Source organism: Leptidea sinapis, chromosome 13 (genome assembly GCF_905404315.1).
Source record: "Leptidea sinapis chromosome 13, ilLepSina1.1, whole genome shotgun sequence".
Taxonomy (NCBI): Eukaryota; Metazoa; Arthropoda; class Insecta; order Lepidoptera; family Pieridae; genus Leptidea; species Leptidea sinapis.
Window position 1 is genome coordinate 393,369 of NC_066277.1, and position 18,272 is coordinate 411,640.

At 34.5% G+C, this 18,272-nt stretch overlaps 1 protein-coding gene across 2 annotated transcripts in view; it reads right to left on the bottom strand.

The window, feature by feature from the left end:
• LOC126967700 (nose resistant to fluoxetine protein 6-like) overlaps nucleotides 1-18,272 on the bottom strand; it is a 52,016-nt gene that overhangs the window by 21,005 nt on the left and 12,739 nt on the right. For both annotated transcript variants that reach the window (XM_050812301.1, XM_050812302.1), the window contains exon 2: nucleotides 5,673-5,812. In XM_050812301.1, the coding sequence (XP_050668258.1) occupies nucleotides 5,673-5,812 (140 nt within the window). The remainder of the gene's footprint in view (nucleotides 1-5,672; nucleotides 5,813-18,272) is intronic.

Sequence of the window (18,272 nt, forward strand, 5' to 3'; positions counted from 1 at the left end):
CATCAGATTATCTATAATAATAATAATAATAAATTTATTACCAGAATTAAGATACATACAAAGAAATTAAAGTTAACACAATACACTTCAACATAATTGTGAATATTTGAGTACCTTGTACGTTATATGTACTGAGTGTTGGCTCTGCACTAAGCAAAGGTGCTTGTGACACAGAAGCCGGGAAACACAGTTACTAAAGAAAGTTACTTCTATTTGACTCGCGGAACATAGCATGGAGATGGTAGAAAAATAATAGTAAATTAGTAAAATTAATGAAAATAAAGATTAAAACTTCTTAACAAACAATAAAGGGTGCGCGTGTGTGTGAGTGTGCGAGTGCGTGTGTGTGTGAGTGTCAGTGATTGTGTGTGAGAGTTTCAATCCTTTTTATAAAATTGTCTGAATGTAATTTTCAGTTTCTTGATAATCTAGACTCATTAAGTATAATTCAATTTTTCGTTTTGAATCGCGGGTAGTAAGTTTTTTCAGGTTTAAAATACGGCAAAGTTTATTGTATATATGTGGCAGAAGAAAATACGGTAGTCTCTTTTGATAAAGGTGCTGTTAACCTGGGGGTTAGGGATTTTAAAGACTCTTTGTTTGATTAGAATATTGTATTGCGGAGAATCTAAAACTCTGCTGTGAGTTGTAATAGTTGCTCTCAGAATGAACAGTTGACGTACGCGGAGAACGTTACTCTCTTTATATAACAAGTCGGTACTGTATCTATACTTTTTACGTAACATTACCTTTAGGACAGCACGTTGTGCTCTTTCCAGATTGATGAAAAGAGTTTTTGCGGCACCTCCCCAAACAGTAATGCAGTGTGTAAGTATTACTTGGCACAAGGTTTTGTAAACTAAAATTAAACTATCTTTCCCAGCAGAGTATCTTAGTTTTTTCATAATCATGATAATTTTTCGGACCCGTGTTGAGAGAATATTTATTTGAAAACTTTGTGACAGTTGTTCATCTATTATAATTCCAAGGTAGTTAAATTGCTGATTTGGTCTATAATTTTACAGTTGTTATGACATTGATGCATAGAAGGTGATGGGCAAGTGTGAAGAATTAATGGATTATTTGACGGTGGACTTGAAGCTTTAGTTTTATGAAATGCTATGTATTTAGTTTTTTCAAAATTTAATGTTAGAAGATTTTGCATGAACCAGTTGCTGATAGAAATCATATCTTTTTCTGCTTTTTCATATACCTCATTCCAATTTCTCCCTTCGAATAAAATCACTGTGTCATCCGCATAGCAAATAATATCAGCCTTAATGTTAGTCAGTGAAAATAAATCGCTCATATATAGAAGGAAGAGTGTCGGCCCCAGTATACTTCCTTGAGGAACACCAAAATCTATTCGCCGTTGGTCGCTGATCATGTTTCCTACACGTACTCGTTGTGTTCGATCAGAAAGGTAGCTAGAGAACCAGTTGTAAGCCAACCCTCGTATACCCTATAATAAAACTGCGTGTTCGGTGGATTTTCCGCGCCTGAAACCGAATTGGTGCTCTGGAATGATATTATGTCTTTCAAAGAACGTTATGAGTCTGTTATTGACAATTTTTTCTAGAAGCTTAGAGAATATACTAAGAAGTGAAATGGGTCTATAATTGGATGGGTTATATCTATCACCGTTTTTAAAAATAGGGGTAACAAGCGCTTGTTTCCATATATCAGGGAAGGTACCTGTAGCTAAACTTAGATTGAAGATATGGGTAAGTGGTTTAATTATAATATATTTTATTGATTTAATAAGTATGGGGGTGATTTTGTCTAGACCTGGAGCGCTGTGTTGTTTAATATTGCAAATAAGTTTACCGACTTAGTCTTCATTTGTCAGTGTCAAGAAAAACGAATCAGCAGGGGAGTTTTCTAATTTTACCGATGATGCCAGAAGCTCCTCTGTAGTAGAGAGATTGTTCAATATTTTATTAGCTAAGGTTTGGCCTACTTGAGTAAAATAATTGTTACAGTAGTTAAGTGAGGTAGCGTGATCAGAGTTTATTTCATTGGGAAGTGAAGATTCGCGTTTTACTTTATTAATGTGATAAATATCTTTGATAGTTTTCCAAAACTTTTTTGGATTATCTTTATTACTAACTAGCAAATGTTTTTCGTAATTTGATTTAAGGCTTCGTTGAAGAGTGGTTAGAAAATTTCGGTACCTTTTATAAGTGATCTGGATAATAGAATTATTCGGATTTAGTTTTGAAGATGAAGTTTGTCTCTATTTCTTTGGCATCTTATAAGACCAGCGGTGATCCAAGGCTTAAATATGATTTTAGAGCACTTAATAGTTAATTCTTTTGTGTTGCTTTTTATTGAATCTTCTATTAGTTGATTAAATCTATTTGCCGCATCGTTTACATTTAATTTATCTGTGACGGTACTCCAATCTATTAAAGATAATTCTTTTGACATTGACAAGTAATTAGTTTTTGTATTTGAGCGTTTCTTAAATCTCTTACTGTTTCCGATTTTCATAAATAACATGCATATGTCATGATCTGTTGTTATATCTGTTAAGCAGACTAAACCTACCGCTTTAATCGGATTTTTAACGAAATAATGATCGAGACAAGCACTGCCGCGTGTAGGCTTGTTTATTGCTGATATTAGCTGGTATTCCAGTAATAAATTCCATAAATAATCTGAGCATTCAGTATTCAAAGGGACGGCAAAAATATCTAAGTTTATGTCACCGGTTATAATTATGTTATTTTTAGAAGAGCTGTTGCATAAAACATTGTTTAGTGAGAAGAGAAAGTTACCAATATCTTTGAAAGATGGGAAGCGGTACATAGCCAAAATGAGTATTTCTGTACCTAGGCAGATTTCAAGACAATTGCAATCGTCACATTGTGATTCATTTACATTTGCGTCAAATGAGTTCTTTATGTTACCACGCCGCCACTTTTATTTATTATTTTAGTTGTATGGAATTTGTTATATCCGGGCATCTCTGGTATAACTGTACTTTCATTCAGCCAACATTCTGTTAAAATAATAATATCTATATCAGTATTAACTCTTTTTAGTGTTACCAAGAATTGATCAAAATTTTGTTGAATACTTCTAATATTAAATGTTATTGATTTGACATTGTGTTCATGTTGCACAAAAGTACTAGAGGTTTCAATATTTTTAAGCATATGGCAGTCTATAGAAAGGGATTCGTCGAGATCAGTAAAAAGACTATTAACCATATTGAAAAGTGACATTAACTATAAAAATTACGTCATATTTAAATTGGGGACTGCGTATGCTTGAATTTTTAGTTCTATATTTTGTACATTTTAGATATTTTTGTGCGATAAGGATTGTGTGTGTTATTGTGCAAATGTTTATTTGTAAGTGTAAGTAGAATAAATCGGTTACAATATATAAAATAATTATTTTTAAGTTAAAAATGAACCTATTCTTTTTCTTCTGGCAATTTTGCGGCTCCGATTTTGCGATCAAGGTGTTCATAGTACGAAATTTTAATTGCCGGTTTTCCATTATCTTTTCTGACATATATCCCTCCGTTTCTAACCCAACAGTATTTAAAATTGTTGTCTTTTGCTCGGATACGGGCTTCACGAAAAAGCCGCCTATTTTCTTTAGTTAGCCTTTCGTTGAGGAATATTTTTGAGGGCGCACCCTGTATAATGTCTTCAGTTGATAGATTTTTTTCTTTCTTTTGCAGCTTTCAATAACGCATCACGTTTGTGTTTTCTTACTAACTTTACTACAATAGGTCTGTGTTTGTTAACAATTGAAGGTGACTTTTGTATGATCTTGGGGCCAACTCTTAAAACATCATTTAGGTCTGATTCGGATAAATCTACTCCAATTTTCTTTGAGGCAACCATTACGATATGTGTCCGATTTTCGTTGTCCAGTTCAGTGACTCCAGTTATTTCAAGATCATTTTGTAATAGATCTTGGTCACGTGAACCTATTTACAGATTGAGTTGCGTAACTCTTGATTTCAAGAATGAGATCTCTTGTTCTGCTTTATTTCTTAGATCACTATTATCATTCTTCAATGATGATATTTCAATGATGATATTTCTGTGTCAAATATACTCAATAAATATTCCATGGATGATTGTATATCATGTAAGCCACTCAGCTCTTCACGAATTTTTGTTAATTCAATACTCACAGTTTGAGAGATGATTTCTTGTACTTCGTTTCTTATCGCCGAAAGCCAATTACCCTGAGAAGCTACCGTTTCTTCCGTAGTTATAGTTGAATCTGATTGACTACTTCCCAACAATGTAGGCGGAGATTTGTTCTTACAGATCGAACAAACCCACTGGCCTCGTATAACAGGTGTTTTAGTCCCCAGTGGAACAATACATTCAAAATGGAATTTGGCTTGACACTTTATACAATTAATTCTTTTTTGTGTAACTAATACATTCAATTTGCAGACGTTACAACTGCTTGACATTTTATAGAAATAAATAATTCAAAATATTTGAAATAAAAAATGTTCTAATTCGTAGATTTGAACCACGGACCTCTTGAATCTTTCTCCTTGTTTATCAACAGAAATCTATCGCTCGCCACACAAAGCTATCGACGTGCTTTTTTATGGTATCATGTGAATATTTGAATTGTATCTTATGAAGATCAAAATTTTGTGTAAACTGTTATTGTATTAAATAAAATATGTGGGTACTTCTATATCAACCACTTGCACTATAAAACTTTGAATCTAATTTAAAACACTTTTTCGAGTACAAATCTTTAAATTTTTGAACTGTACACTAAATTTATTGATAATTATTACTTATACAAGATGCTTATTTGATATTAATCACTTTTAACTACAAAAATAATTTTTGAAACATGGAACTAACAAAGAATGACTGTACTGTTCTTGTTCGAGCGAATTATCTAGATCTATTATTAGAAGATTTTAATGAATGTACATAACAAACTGTTTTGCAGAAACATTAAGCTGAATAAGATTTCAGAGGTTACAGGCAACTCATTGAAAATTTTAATTTATTTATTTTAATTGCGTTACATGCGATTTAGTTACTAAACAAAATTGAAGTAATAAATTATCACATACACCTCGTAAGGCAAAACAATCAAAAACAGAGGGGTAGACATAAAAAAAAATCCTCTAAGTATTTTCATTGATAGAATAGTAACTTTTATCCAACAGTAACTTTTTCAAAGAGCTTAAGATTTTTTTAATATTGGTTTCGGCTCTTAAGTGACTTATAAATTTTAAGTAACATTGGGTATTGAACGAACTGTGTAATGATAAGCAAAATGCAAAAAATCTTTTGCATTTTGCTTTTTTTGCAAAAAATCTTTTGCAAAAATTTTTGTACGTGAGGTGCGTTGTGCCGGGGCGCTTCTTTGATTTTGTTGTAAAGATTTGGTAATTTCCTACAAACTTACATATTTCGAGTAAATATATGCGTAGGCTGTCACTGTGGTTTTTAAATTTTTACTTGTTTCTTAAAATATGTAATATTAAACTAACATTCAAATCAATAACAATAAATACCCAGTAAAGAGAATTTTGGAACACATTCTAATTTTGTTTTATTATCTGTAAATATGTTAGTTTATTTTTTGTGTCGGTTTGAATTGCATTATTTAAATTTTTCTGAAATCGATCTCTAAATTATATATTTTTTTTCTCCACTTACTGTGATGATATTTGTTACGTCATTATCAGGCTCTGTTATGACATCCACAGCAACAACACAAAACATACCGTCTTCGCTGGCCATGCATTTTTCATAGTTATCCAGTTCAAACAGCGGCGGCATACGGAAGTACTCTGTAACTAATAACAACATCAAATTATATCAATAGTTGGCCTCGGCTCTGTTAATACTTTTACTTACTTCTTTTTAGAGACATTTTTTTTTTTATGGAATAGGAGGACAAACGAGCGTACGGGTCACCTGGTGTTAAGTGATCACCGCCGCCCACATTCTCTTGCAACACCAGAGGAATCACAAGAGCGTTGTCGGCCTTAAAGGTACGCGCTTTTTTTGAAGGTGTCGTATCGTCCCGGAAACACCACACAAGGAAGTTCATTGTTTCTTGCATTTTACCGACAAATCCTTGCTAGCGAAGATTACTGAAAGTTTCGAGTTTAAAATGAAACTGCATCATTAAATATATCGTCACGAGGTGGATCAGTCTCTGAAAAATAATTTCCGATGGGACACTTGGCTACGATATTTAAATATAATTTCCTGTTCTTAAGTGAGTATTGTATTTTTAGCCTAGTTAGATTTAGAGTTCACAGTTCAAATAAATCGATTTATTGGACTACATCTGGATTTTTTTTTTGATGAAAATAAGGAACGAGACGAGCAGGACGTACAGCTCATGGTAATTGATACGCCATGTCCATTACAATGCAGTGCCACTCAGGATTTTTGAAAAACCCAAACATTCTGAGTGGCACTACAGTTGCGCTCGTCACCTTGAGACGATAGATGTTAAGTCTCATTTGCCCAGTAATTTTGCTAGCTAACTTTGCGCCCTTCAGACCGAAACACAGTAATGTTTACACATTACTGCTTCAGGGCAGAAATGGCGCCGTTGTGGTACTCATAATATAGCTGGCATCCTGTGCAAAGGAGCCTCCCACTGGTCCGTCCTATTTGGACTTGATTGACTTTGACGACTTGAAAATTTACTAAGGATACTACTAAGGACCGATGAGAATTCATTTTCTTCACTTTAGCTTTTATCCTAACCTAAAGAGAATATCTCTGGCTTATGTGCCTCAGAGATAAAGTTAGACCGTTCAAAGATGAAACAATTAATATGAGATAAAAAGTCAAAATCTTCGTTTTCAGACACTGTGGTATTTGTGACGAGAAGTATTTACGGAGCTTCCCGAACGCTGCCCACCCGAGATGGATTAGACGAGTGACCTCTTTCCCGAAATTGGACCTCAATTATTTGTCCAAAATAAACGTACTCGTAAACAAATTCGAGAGTGCAGTTCCCAACTGTTACGGGTTTACCAAAAGTTTTACTACACAAACGATTTTTTTACAATTCTTTTGAATTTGGTAACACATGTGTTTTGTACATTCACTGGGATCATATTGTAAAAGCATATATATCGCCCAATATAAGACTTACTAACTCGACTTAACCGAGTAGTAGTATAACAAGGTTATGTTTGTTCCTCGTGTTAACATTATGATTATCGCAGTTTCTGACTAATTCGTTAATGTGCCTATGAACATAAAGAATATAATCAACAATATACTGAGATGCAACAGTCAAAATGTTTATTTCTTAAATTTTTTCTCTTAATGATTCTTTAGGACCTAAGTTATAAATAGCACGGATAGCCCTCTTCTGTAGCACAAAGATGATATTAATAACGGCTGCACTGCCCCATAACAATAGACCATAGGACACAAATCTGTGAAAAAACCTAAAGTAAACTCTTACGGCCTTACAAATAATATTGGTATAAAGTTAAATTTGAGAATAAACCAAGAAAATGCAAAATGTTTACGAATAGACATTTTGCTTATGATTGGTTTATTCCACTTATTCGGACGAATTATGTTTTCCGCGTTTATTTGCAAGGCTGCAACATTTCGGAAAAAATTAGAATTATCATTGTATTGGTCGACGATACATAGTCACCATTGTGGATATTCTTGGTTTGTTCTCAGGTATAATTTTATACCATGTTTATTTGTAAGAACGTTAGAATATTAACAATATAATATTCTAACAGTTAATGCCGTATCTATGTCAGTTAATTGTCAGTCATAGCAATTAATACTATGGATATGCAGAAGAAACATTGTAGGGCATAGCAGCCTTGGGATACACTTGCGTATATGGGTTTTAAGTCGGAGCATGCACCGTTGATAACAACGTTGATGGTCCGATCTGCCAAAAAGGTAGTGTTGCACATATCTCGGGAAGCCCATAAGATGGCAGTTTTGCTATAAGCGCTTTGTGCCACACCCGATCGAAGGCATTCGCTATGTCTAAACTCACCGCCATTGCCTCTCTCTTCGACTTAACCGCTTCCGCCTGACTAAAACCGTACTGGCGTCAGCTAAAAGACCAAGATCTCAAGGTATGAAAATTTCATTAGACAAATAGTACAAACGTCAACTAATAATTGCAGTATTCATATTTATGTAATACAAAAAATTCGAAATGTGTGCTGGGCTCGACGCGGCGGTATCGCATTTTCATGACAAAAAAAATCCTAATATAACTAATAGAATAGATGTTTCCTAATATAGAAGTTTCACCTCAATAATCGCATAATTATTTACAATGTACTTAATTGAAGTGATGCATATTACTCGTAACTCTTTTGGGGTATTTTATATGATTTATTCCTTAATTTCTTAACATAACTGGAAATAATTGAGTATTTTTTAATTCAAATATGAAATAGAATATAATATGAAGTAGCAGTGAGTTTTTATTGTTATTTCTTCTCATTATTAGCTCACCTTTTCCGAAGCGGTGATAAATGGTGAATCATAAACCTTAATGGACTTGTTTTTTATAAAAAGCATTACTTATTCATAATTTATAAGTTAAGTGGCATCTCTTGCAGTTGAATGACCAATGTACTTAATAATACCCAAAAGGTATGGAAGGAAGGTAATTAATTAGTAATGACTAACTGAAAGCATCTCAGAAGACCCTTTATGTTAATCATATATTATTTTAGTAATCATTTATTTTGAGTAGTTTTTTTTAGTAATCAGAATAATTATCTTCGTCAGATCAACAATTATAACTTTAATTTAAGGGCATTAATTTAAGTTTATTTACAATCAATTGAATAACTAATATTTGGAAACATGATTTTATTCTGTTGTGGTGATCTTATGCATATTTTGTGGGGTTCTGCTCCGCTAATAACCGTTGTTTTAGATCTGACCGGCGCGGCCGCACACCTCTGGTGTCGAAATGCACTCGATGTGAAAGGATTGCCTTAGGTTAAATTGTTCTGAGTTAGGACCCTGGACCATAGACAGAATATACTGGCATGTAGATGGCCTGACAGTACGATAATTGGTGACTAATTTTGGTTAGCGGTTACCTAGTTTAATAATCAATAAAAAAAAACTACGTTTTATAAAACCGACTTCAAAAACTGAAAAGTATCAAATAACTAAAAAATTTAATTTAATACACCTTTACCTTTAATATTAATAAAATGCTATTATTTGTATGTGCTACCTATTGATAGGTTTTAAGTCGGTGCCAAACTATGTAAAAATTTTATGGGACCAAATGGCATCTATTCTGCATTGAACTAAAGTTACGTAACAAATTACGTAAAAAAATTACGTAAATCGGATCATAAATCATACCTCACACAAATAATAAATCACATACATTAAAAAAAATACCGATTGAATTGATAACCTCCTCCTTTTTGAAGTCGGTTAAAAAAAACGAGCTAATTCCATACGTGACGGTTTATGACTTACACATACACACATACCTACTAACCCCTTTTTCCCGTCGGGGTAGGCAGTGACAATAGAATGCTACTTGCTTTTATCCTTACACACCTCACGCTTTACCTCTACATTACTTTGGGTACTGACATAGCTATAGTTGCCGTCTATAGACCATTCGCATTCAGAGACCCCTCCAGATTTATACAATCACTGGACTCCCTATTACAGCAGCTGAAGGCATACAGTAGTATAATTCTTGCGGGTGACATTAATATTGATATTTCAAATGAGCAGTCAAATGTCCACTCGATTGACTATATGGAAGTACTGGCCCACCATGGTCTTTTTCTTGGTCATAATTTTCCAACTCATGATCGAACTTGCCTCGATCATCTCAACCTGAAGAGTCATCTACTTATTAAAATACTAGTTGTCGAGTCGACCGTCACTGATCATTTTGCTATTGTAGCTGCGATATCTTTGAAAAAGAAAATATCACATTATCGAACCTCAATAATAAAGTTTGACGAAGATAAGCTGACTGAGGATCTAATCGGCATAACCTTTGAGTCTGTATATACCTCTGATGATCCTATTATCGCGCTAAAACACATATATGACCCTATTCCCCACGCTATCTCTGCTAACAGTAAAACTATCAAATTGTCTCGAAGACAAAGACCTATCAAACCCTGGATTACTCCAGGTTTACTGAGGTGTATGCGTCATAGAGACAAACTTTACAAACGTGTGAGGAAAGAACCAGCAAACGAAACACTGAGAGTTACTTATAAGCGATATCGTAACTTTTGCATTAACCTATTACGAAAAAACAGAATTGCATTTGAAAAACTTGGATTTCAAAAAGCCGGCAACAATTCCAAGCAAGTATGGAAGACTATACAATCAATTACCAACTCCGGTAAAACGAAGTCCCCGGCTGAAAACCTATTGTGCCTAAAGGAGAATAGACAGCTTAGCGTTGATGAGGTAAACTCTTACTATGGAAATATTGGTAGGCAGCTTGTAGATAAAATACACAATAGTGCTTTTGCTGCGAGATCCCACACGTCCATTCTATGCCCCAACTCTTTTGTCCTGTTCAGCACCGACGAATCCGAAGTCGAGCGCGTAGTCACATCATTAAAAAACAATAGTGCTATGGGCTGGGACGGAATCTCTACTGGGTTCTTGAAGAAGCACAAGATAATCATAATTCCGCCTCTTACATATATATGTAATATGAGCCTGAAAACGGGAATATTTCCTTCGGCCTTCAAAAGGGCTATTATCCACCCTATCTTCAAATCAGGTGATCGAAGTCTAATTATAAATTACAGACCAATATCTGTATTGCCCGCGATGTCTAAGGTACTGGAAAAAATTATTAATATTAGACTCACTAAGTACCTAGAGTCACATAATCTCCTGTCTGCAAACCAATATGGCTTTAGGAAGAATTGCTCCACTGCTGATGCTGTACATAATTTAGTGGATCACATAGTCAGAAAACTTGACGATAAACAGAAATGTGTAGCACTTTTTCTGGACCTTGCGAAAGCGTTCGACACGGTTTCGATCTCGATATTGTTATCCAAACTGGACTCGTTAGGTATAACAGGAAACCAATTATCCCTGTTTCAAAGCTATCTAACTGGTCGATCCCAATGTGTTAAGATTGGCCCTTATACAAGTTTAGAAACTACCATTGAATATGGCGTTCCTCAGGGGAGCATTCTTGGCCCAAGCTTGTTCTTAGTATACGTAAACGACGCAATCTTAAATTATATAATGGAAAAATATTTTCTTACGCAGATGATACAGCATTGGTATTTTCTTCCGGAACGCTGTCCGGGACGTAAAGTGTTGCTCAAGATGGATTTAACGCAGCAAATAAATGGCTTAAAGAAAACCGGCTGACCTTAAACCTAGCTAAAACTAAAATGGTCCATTTCTCTATGCGCAACCATAAAGACGAAGACTCCTTACAAATCACTGTTTTACCAAATGACGGTAAAATTTCAGCTGGTATTCGCTGCATTGAAAAAGTAACATCTTTCAAATATCCGGGGGTAGTTCTTGACCAAAACTTGACTTTCAAGCCCCATGTAGAATACTTGTCAGGCCGAGTACGTAAGCTTATTTATATTTTCCGGCGATTACGTCACTCTGCCGATCCTAACATTATGAAAATGGTATATCTAGCGATATGCCAAACTATTTTGAATTATTGCATTACGACATGGGGTGGTGCTGCAAAATCTCACTTTCTCTTGGTGGAGCGTGCACAGAGGGCTGTCTTGAAGGTATGTTGTTTTAAGCCTCGCCTGTATCCCACAACAGAACTTTATGAATACTGCCAAGTTCTGACAGTCAGGCAACTCTTCATATTGGCGATTGTTATCAAACAGCAACCTTTAACAGAGTTTAGGCCAGAGTCTACTCGCCGCAATCATCTTGTGGCAGTATCTACGAAGGTAAGGACATCATTTAGCCGCAGATTCTTTCTGTTTCTGAGACCGTACCTTAATAATAAGCTACACAAGGTATTATGTTTGTATGGTCTAAACATGTACAAATGTCGGTCAACTTGAGAGGTCTTGGATAGTTAGCACACCTATAAACCGAGAACACCCTATCGTACGCATGTTTGCACATACACCCTCTCTCTCTCTCACACACACACACACACACATACACACACACATACGCACACACGCACACACATTTACCTCTATCCTTTGGAATTTCAAGCTTTTTAGTCACTGTGTAAAAGTGGAATCCTGGTGACCAGTAATACAGGTATTTTATTACCTACCACAGGCACCAGCGATCCACAACCTAAACTTATGTATCCGCTGTATTTTTAAGTTTTCGCTATATTGTAATTTTGGTTGTTGGTGAGAAATAAAAGTAATTATTATTATTATATTTATTCATTACTCTCTTTATACATGCTTGCTGATTGAGGGTGCTTTGGACCGTTCCTTTTCTCAAAACGTCCCCATTTTGTTCGACGAATGTTCTACGTGGTCTTAATTTATGTCTTTTAAATTTCATGGTGTTGAATGCTTTCTTTAATTATAACGCTACTCTCTTCTCGTGGTGTAACTTTAGACTTTGTAGTTGTAGTTTGTAGTTAATTGTAGGCTTTGTTACCTTTGACGTTAATATAGGATTATCTTGTGAAATGTGACTCAGAATTAATTACAGACACACGTCAATATAATCTCTAATGAAGACTACTTGTAGCTCATTTTGATGCTGTAAAAGTCCGATTGCATGCCATGCCATGATTTTTAGCAAATTCATCATTGACGCTGGTTTTCGGTAGCTGTCTTATTACTACTTTCTATTTTTTTCAGCCTTTCATCAAAAGTGGATAGAAGCTCCTGGATTTTATCGATTTATTCATCAATATGAGAGCTGATCTGCTTAGGTTTAGCTTCTCAGCATGAGTTCCTTTTGTCACTTCATCAAAGTTTAAGTTTTTAGACACATAAGATAGTTTTCTTATTAAAATTTTGCGATATAGTTGAGATAAGAGATTTCTTTTTAAATTTCTTCTTTTGTAACTCTTTGGCTATTATACAACCTCTGTAACTGGCAGGATGCGGTTCACCGCACTGGATACATTTCGGCCTTTTCTCCGGTGGTTTTTGACAGTCTTTCTTTAGGTGCTGACCAGTGCGATTTCATACATGAATACATCTTGGTTCTTAACAATAGTTTTGTGTGTGGCCTATATATGTAAATAAACCTGACCCTTTTTATATAGTGTGCCGGGAGTTTATAAGTGGATGTATTTCTACTTTTCAGCCAAATATGATTTTTATATTATAGATTTGGGTAACATCTTCCCCATTTTGAAAGAAAGTATGCACATATTAAGAGGTCTTATTCCTCCAGCTTCGCTTATTTAATACCTCCATGATTTTTAAACCTTTAGCAGTTATGTCTTCCAAAATACTTTCTGGCAAACAAGAGGAGTGAAGATTTTTTGCTCTTACTCTTATTGGTGTGTCTTGCTTACTTTCTATGTGAGTGCCAAAGACAGTTACTCTATTTATCTGATATTTGAGGCATCCTGGTGTTTATTTTAACACGGTGCCCGCTCATCATTTTTATTGTTGATAAGTTTTTATTTTTATTTGTAGAGAGAAAAAAGATCTTGATATTTTCCACAATAATTGGTGGGGCAAGGGTACTTTTTTTTACAATTGGCTTTCCCTATCTGGTTCGTTAGTCTTTGAACCTTGTTGCAAGGGTGGGGATAGTGAGTTATTCAACTTTCTCTTCTTCCGGATTTTTTGACGAACCCACTGTGTTTCTTTCGCTAGCTTATCTTCATCAGTTCCATAGTGAATGGTGCCTGATAAGCATTAGAGACTTGCTTTTCTGCAATGTTCCTCTGCTCCTGAACCATTTTAAGTTTATTCTCTAGTTTTCTAATAGGCCATTTAGGATATTTACCAGAATTTGCAGTTCTTATCTCCTTGCCTTTTCATCTGCATAAGATTTAAACAATAAATGTTCGGTTGTTGTTCCATGTTTAATAGAACTTGAAGCAGCTATAATGTGACCGCATTGTTTACATTGAATTATAATTTACTTATGTAGAAAACTCGCAGTATCTGGGTCATCGCGACGAACGTGCTGCGCTGTGTAATTGCAGCATCAGCGTTATACCCGGAAGCGCACGGGCGCGTTGGAACAATACGCACGACCGTTCTCTACAGAAGTCGGACGATGCTGATCCAATAGAGATGCTCTTCCCTCTTGCACACTGTGTGTGTCTATACGCGAGCAAATTGCTAGCTTACGGTAAGGACTCAACATTAGTGCTTCTGTTTTGCGTAGCGGGCCATTCGCTGTATCACTTATCAAAAAAAATGGGTAGGTAGCCGATATTTTGACCTTGTTACATTATGATTACGGCAGGACTGCTTTGAAATATCGGGTACATCTCACTCATATAACATACATAATATTATATGAGTGAGTACTATTTCTAGAACTGCTTTTATACAATTTAAGACATCTCATTGGATTCATTACGAATCGATAAAAGAATACGGTTAGTTTTTGGCTTATTCACTATTATTTATTAAAATAATATATAACTCCTTTTTTGTTCTTGAAGTATCATTTTTACCAAATTCAAACTCGACCACACTTATTGGTTATTCGTATATTTGTCCGTTTTTTGACCTGTAGTTTTAATATATTATATTTTTGGTCGAAGGTTTAATAAGAAGCATTTTGCCCTCAATTTATGAGTATAATAATTAAACTTTGTTAACGTAATATTTTATATCAGTAGCTCGCTCTAATGAAGAAATATTAATTTATTATTATAAAAAACAAAGATCTATTGCGTGTAGAAGATGCATCAATCCAAACACAAATACAGAAAGCGAGCATTACATAGACGATTATCAAGATATATAAACCCATTTGCAAATATTTTTTCTGTACAATATTGTGATAAATGTAGAATGGAGCAAGGTGTTGTGTTCTGATGAAGCCAAATCTCTTTATTTGGTAAGGACCAACTCCGGAAAATTGCTAGGAAGATTAGGAGAGCGTTATACAGAGGTATGCTTTTAAGAAGTCACGCCGTATAGTGGTGGCTCTGTAATGTTTTGGGCTGGCATAACTTCTGATCGTACAGAGATCGTACAGAGATAGTTTTCGTGCAATATTGCTCTCTAAATGCACAACGGTACATCACGGAACTCCTAATTCCTCACGTACAGCGGGCGCTGACTTATGTGCATGGGATTCTCCGTTTAGATTGGCCGGTACAAAGTCCCGACCTCAATCTCATTGATCATCTATAGGACTTTCTAAATCGACGTGTAACGCTCACAGAACATACGAGAGCTTAAAATGACAGCCGAATTCGCGTATTCCCCAAGAACTCATAAAAACCTCGTTCGAAGCATGCCACGAAGAATTGCAGCCGAATTGCAAGTCATTTCAGGCCACAGATAATATTGTTTTCTATTTTATTATTTGTAACTATTTATAATTTGTTCTAGCCGGTGACCGGTGCGCTTCACTTAACCCATACAATTAGCATATTATATGCATACAATATTTCATATGAAACTTTAAAATCTTTTTAGGATTCCGTAGCCAAATGGCAATAAACGGTCTGTCTGCCCGTCCGTATGTCACAGCCACTTTTTTCCAAAAGTATAAAAACTTTATATACCTACTGTTGAAACTTTCACACAAAAATAGAAAAAATAAATAAAACCATGCTTAGAAGTGACACTCAAATTTTTTTTTAAATGATAATGATTATTTCGTTTACCCTGTTCTTTCAATGAAATAATGTCACAGCAGAACTATCAAACTGTGTCTAAATGTTATCTCATAGAATTATTCATACAGAAATAAAGTTTGAAATTAAAAAATATTAAGGCTCGAACGAATCATAATAAAAACCATTCTATCTCTCAAGTTGTTTTAAACTGCACACATTTTGCAGAATTTGATAAAAATCGATTCAGTAGTTTAGGAATTCATTGCGGACACACAAAGTAGCACGAAATTTTTATATATAAAGATATGTAGGAATCAATAATATCATTTGAATTAATCAATTGAAGTTACCTTTTTTTGTCAAAATGAGTAAAAATAAAACATATTAAGATCGAATTAATAACCAAACAAGTGCATTTACATTAGTAAATAATATTTATTTTAATTTGTTGCATCAAATCCCTTTTACAACTTTGAATACTAAAAGTACTCGAATAAATCAAGAGTGCCTGTTTTATTGTAAAGTAGTTCATATAACTATTAGATATATATAAGATACTTTAATTTTAACAAAATGAAGCTGAGTTTCTGGTAACGGGATGATCACAGGACCAAAAGTAGTGCCCGTTCACGAGCATGACTCATGGATCAGCCATCACCTCTCTCTTTGTTTGCCTTCCGTCCTTCATTAAAAGGCATTTACTTTCTCAAAATTGATTCCTTTAGAATTCTTTTTATATTTTTTAAATTCAAATAAACGAGAACGCTCTGGTTGAGAAGAAGCAGCACAAGAAAATCTCCCAGCATCCTTTTGTTGCAGTCTTTAATAAAATATACAATATTGTAGTGTCATTGTTATTGCTATTATATAATCATAATTTGTCCCAAGCTGCCCGATCACATAGTAGTAAGACTTACGACAGAGCTGGGAAACATGCTGGGAAAATTGTATACATTAACCCTTAAAGCTATTATGTATTAAGATGAAGCCAACTAGAATAAGTTACAAGCAATCCCTTATTTCTATTGTTATAATAATGAAAATTACTATTTAGTGCATTGTTTCTCCATTTTTAGGCTTGAGGCATGTAGGAGTGATGCCGTGCCATATACTACAGTTTTTCCTTTTGGCCAGTTTATCTACAGCATAATTTCCCAGTGAATATGTCTATACCCATTGACAACTGCAGGGTTACTCTTTTCGTATTTGCAATGAATATGAGTGCGTTCTGTTCATTCCAATAGAACAGAAGATGTAATGGTGTTGTTTTGTAGCGGTTTAAGTAGAGATTTACTGTCAGAGACACAGACATAGATCCAAGTAGATAACGAAAATCCCTGCGTCTGTATGAAAACCAAGCGTGCCCTTTTTTTTGTACCTACTAAGCTAGAGGTCCCGGGTTCGAATCCCGGTAGGTGCAAGCATTTATATGATGAATATGGATGTTTGTTTCCGAGTCATGGATGTTTAAATGTATTTATGTATGTTTATATGTATTTAATTATGCTTAAGTAAGTATATTGTATTAAATATATCGTTGTCTTGCAACCCATAACACAGGCTATAATCTATGCTTAATTTGGGGCAAGATAATTTGTGTAAAAAGTGAGTCAATATTATTAATTATTTATTTATTATTATTATAATTCATAATAAAAAATAAAATTAAAGTGTCAAAGAAAGAGCATTGCTCCTCTTTTTGTCGTCTTTTTGACACGCGAAGTACAAACAATCGCGGCATCTATTTGGATCCATGTCTGTCTGTGGTCAGAGATAATCTTTATATTAGCTCTATAGATCTCATCTATAAAGAATACTTAGACTTCGTTCAGACTTTAGTTACGTTAAACATAGCTGAGTGTTTACGTTTAGCGTAATATTTTATTGGAACGAAGTTCCTTACGGCAGGCTTGGAGGGGATATGGATTTTGCTGCGCGACCGAACTGAAAAAAATGTGATAGTAAAACCGTAAGAAAAAATCCGTGGAATAAAACCGTTAAATGAGACGTGCGCAGGCGCGACAGTCGTTTCTATTTCTATGTAATTTTATGTTGTCAAACAAAAATAAAGAGATATATTTTGCTATTTTAATTGATAATTTGGATTACGATTTATTTTTATTTTACGTTATTTATTATTTCCTAAAATACTGAATTTCCTTAATACTTTCGTGTAGTTAAATAAAAACTAATCTGCAAAATTTAAGAGAAAAATTAAGAAAACCTACATAAAATTGAACACGATTTTTTTTTACAAATTGTGTCGATTCTACATTAGCCGAAGGAACTTCGTTCCTACCTGGTGTCCCACGACACCATATCTTTTTTTCATTTTTATAGCCAATATCCGGACGAGCGATATTTAAGAATGTACAAAACTTGAACAAAAAAAAACTAATATAAACATCTGGATTCGAACCGGGGTCTTCTGCTTTCCGGATCACCCAATGTCCCATCTGAGCTATTATATTCTTGTATATACTGACAAAATATACCTTTGTATTCTAATGTTATTGTAGCGGTTTCTCATTAGAACACGGATAAAA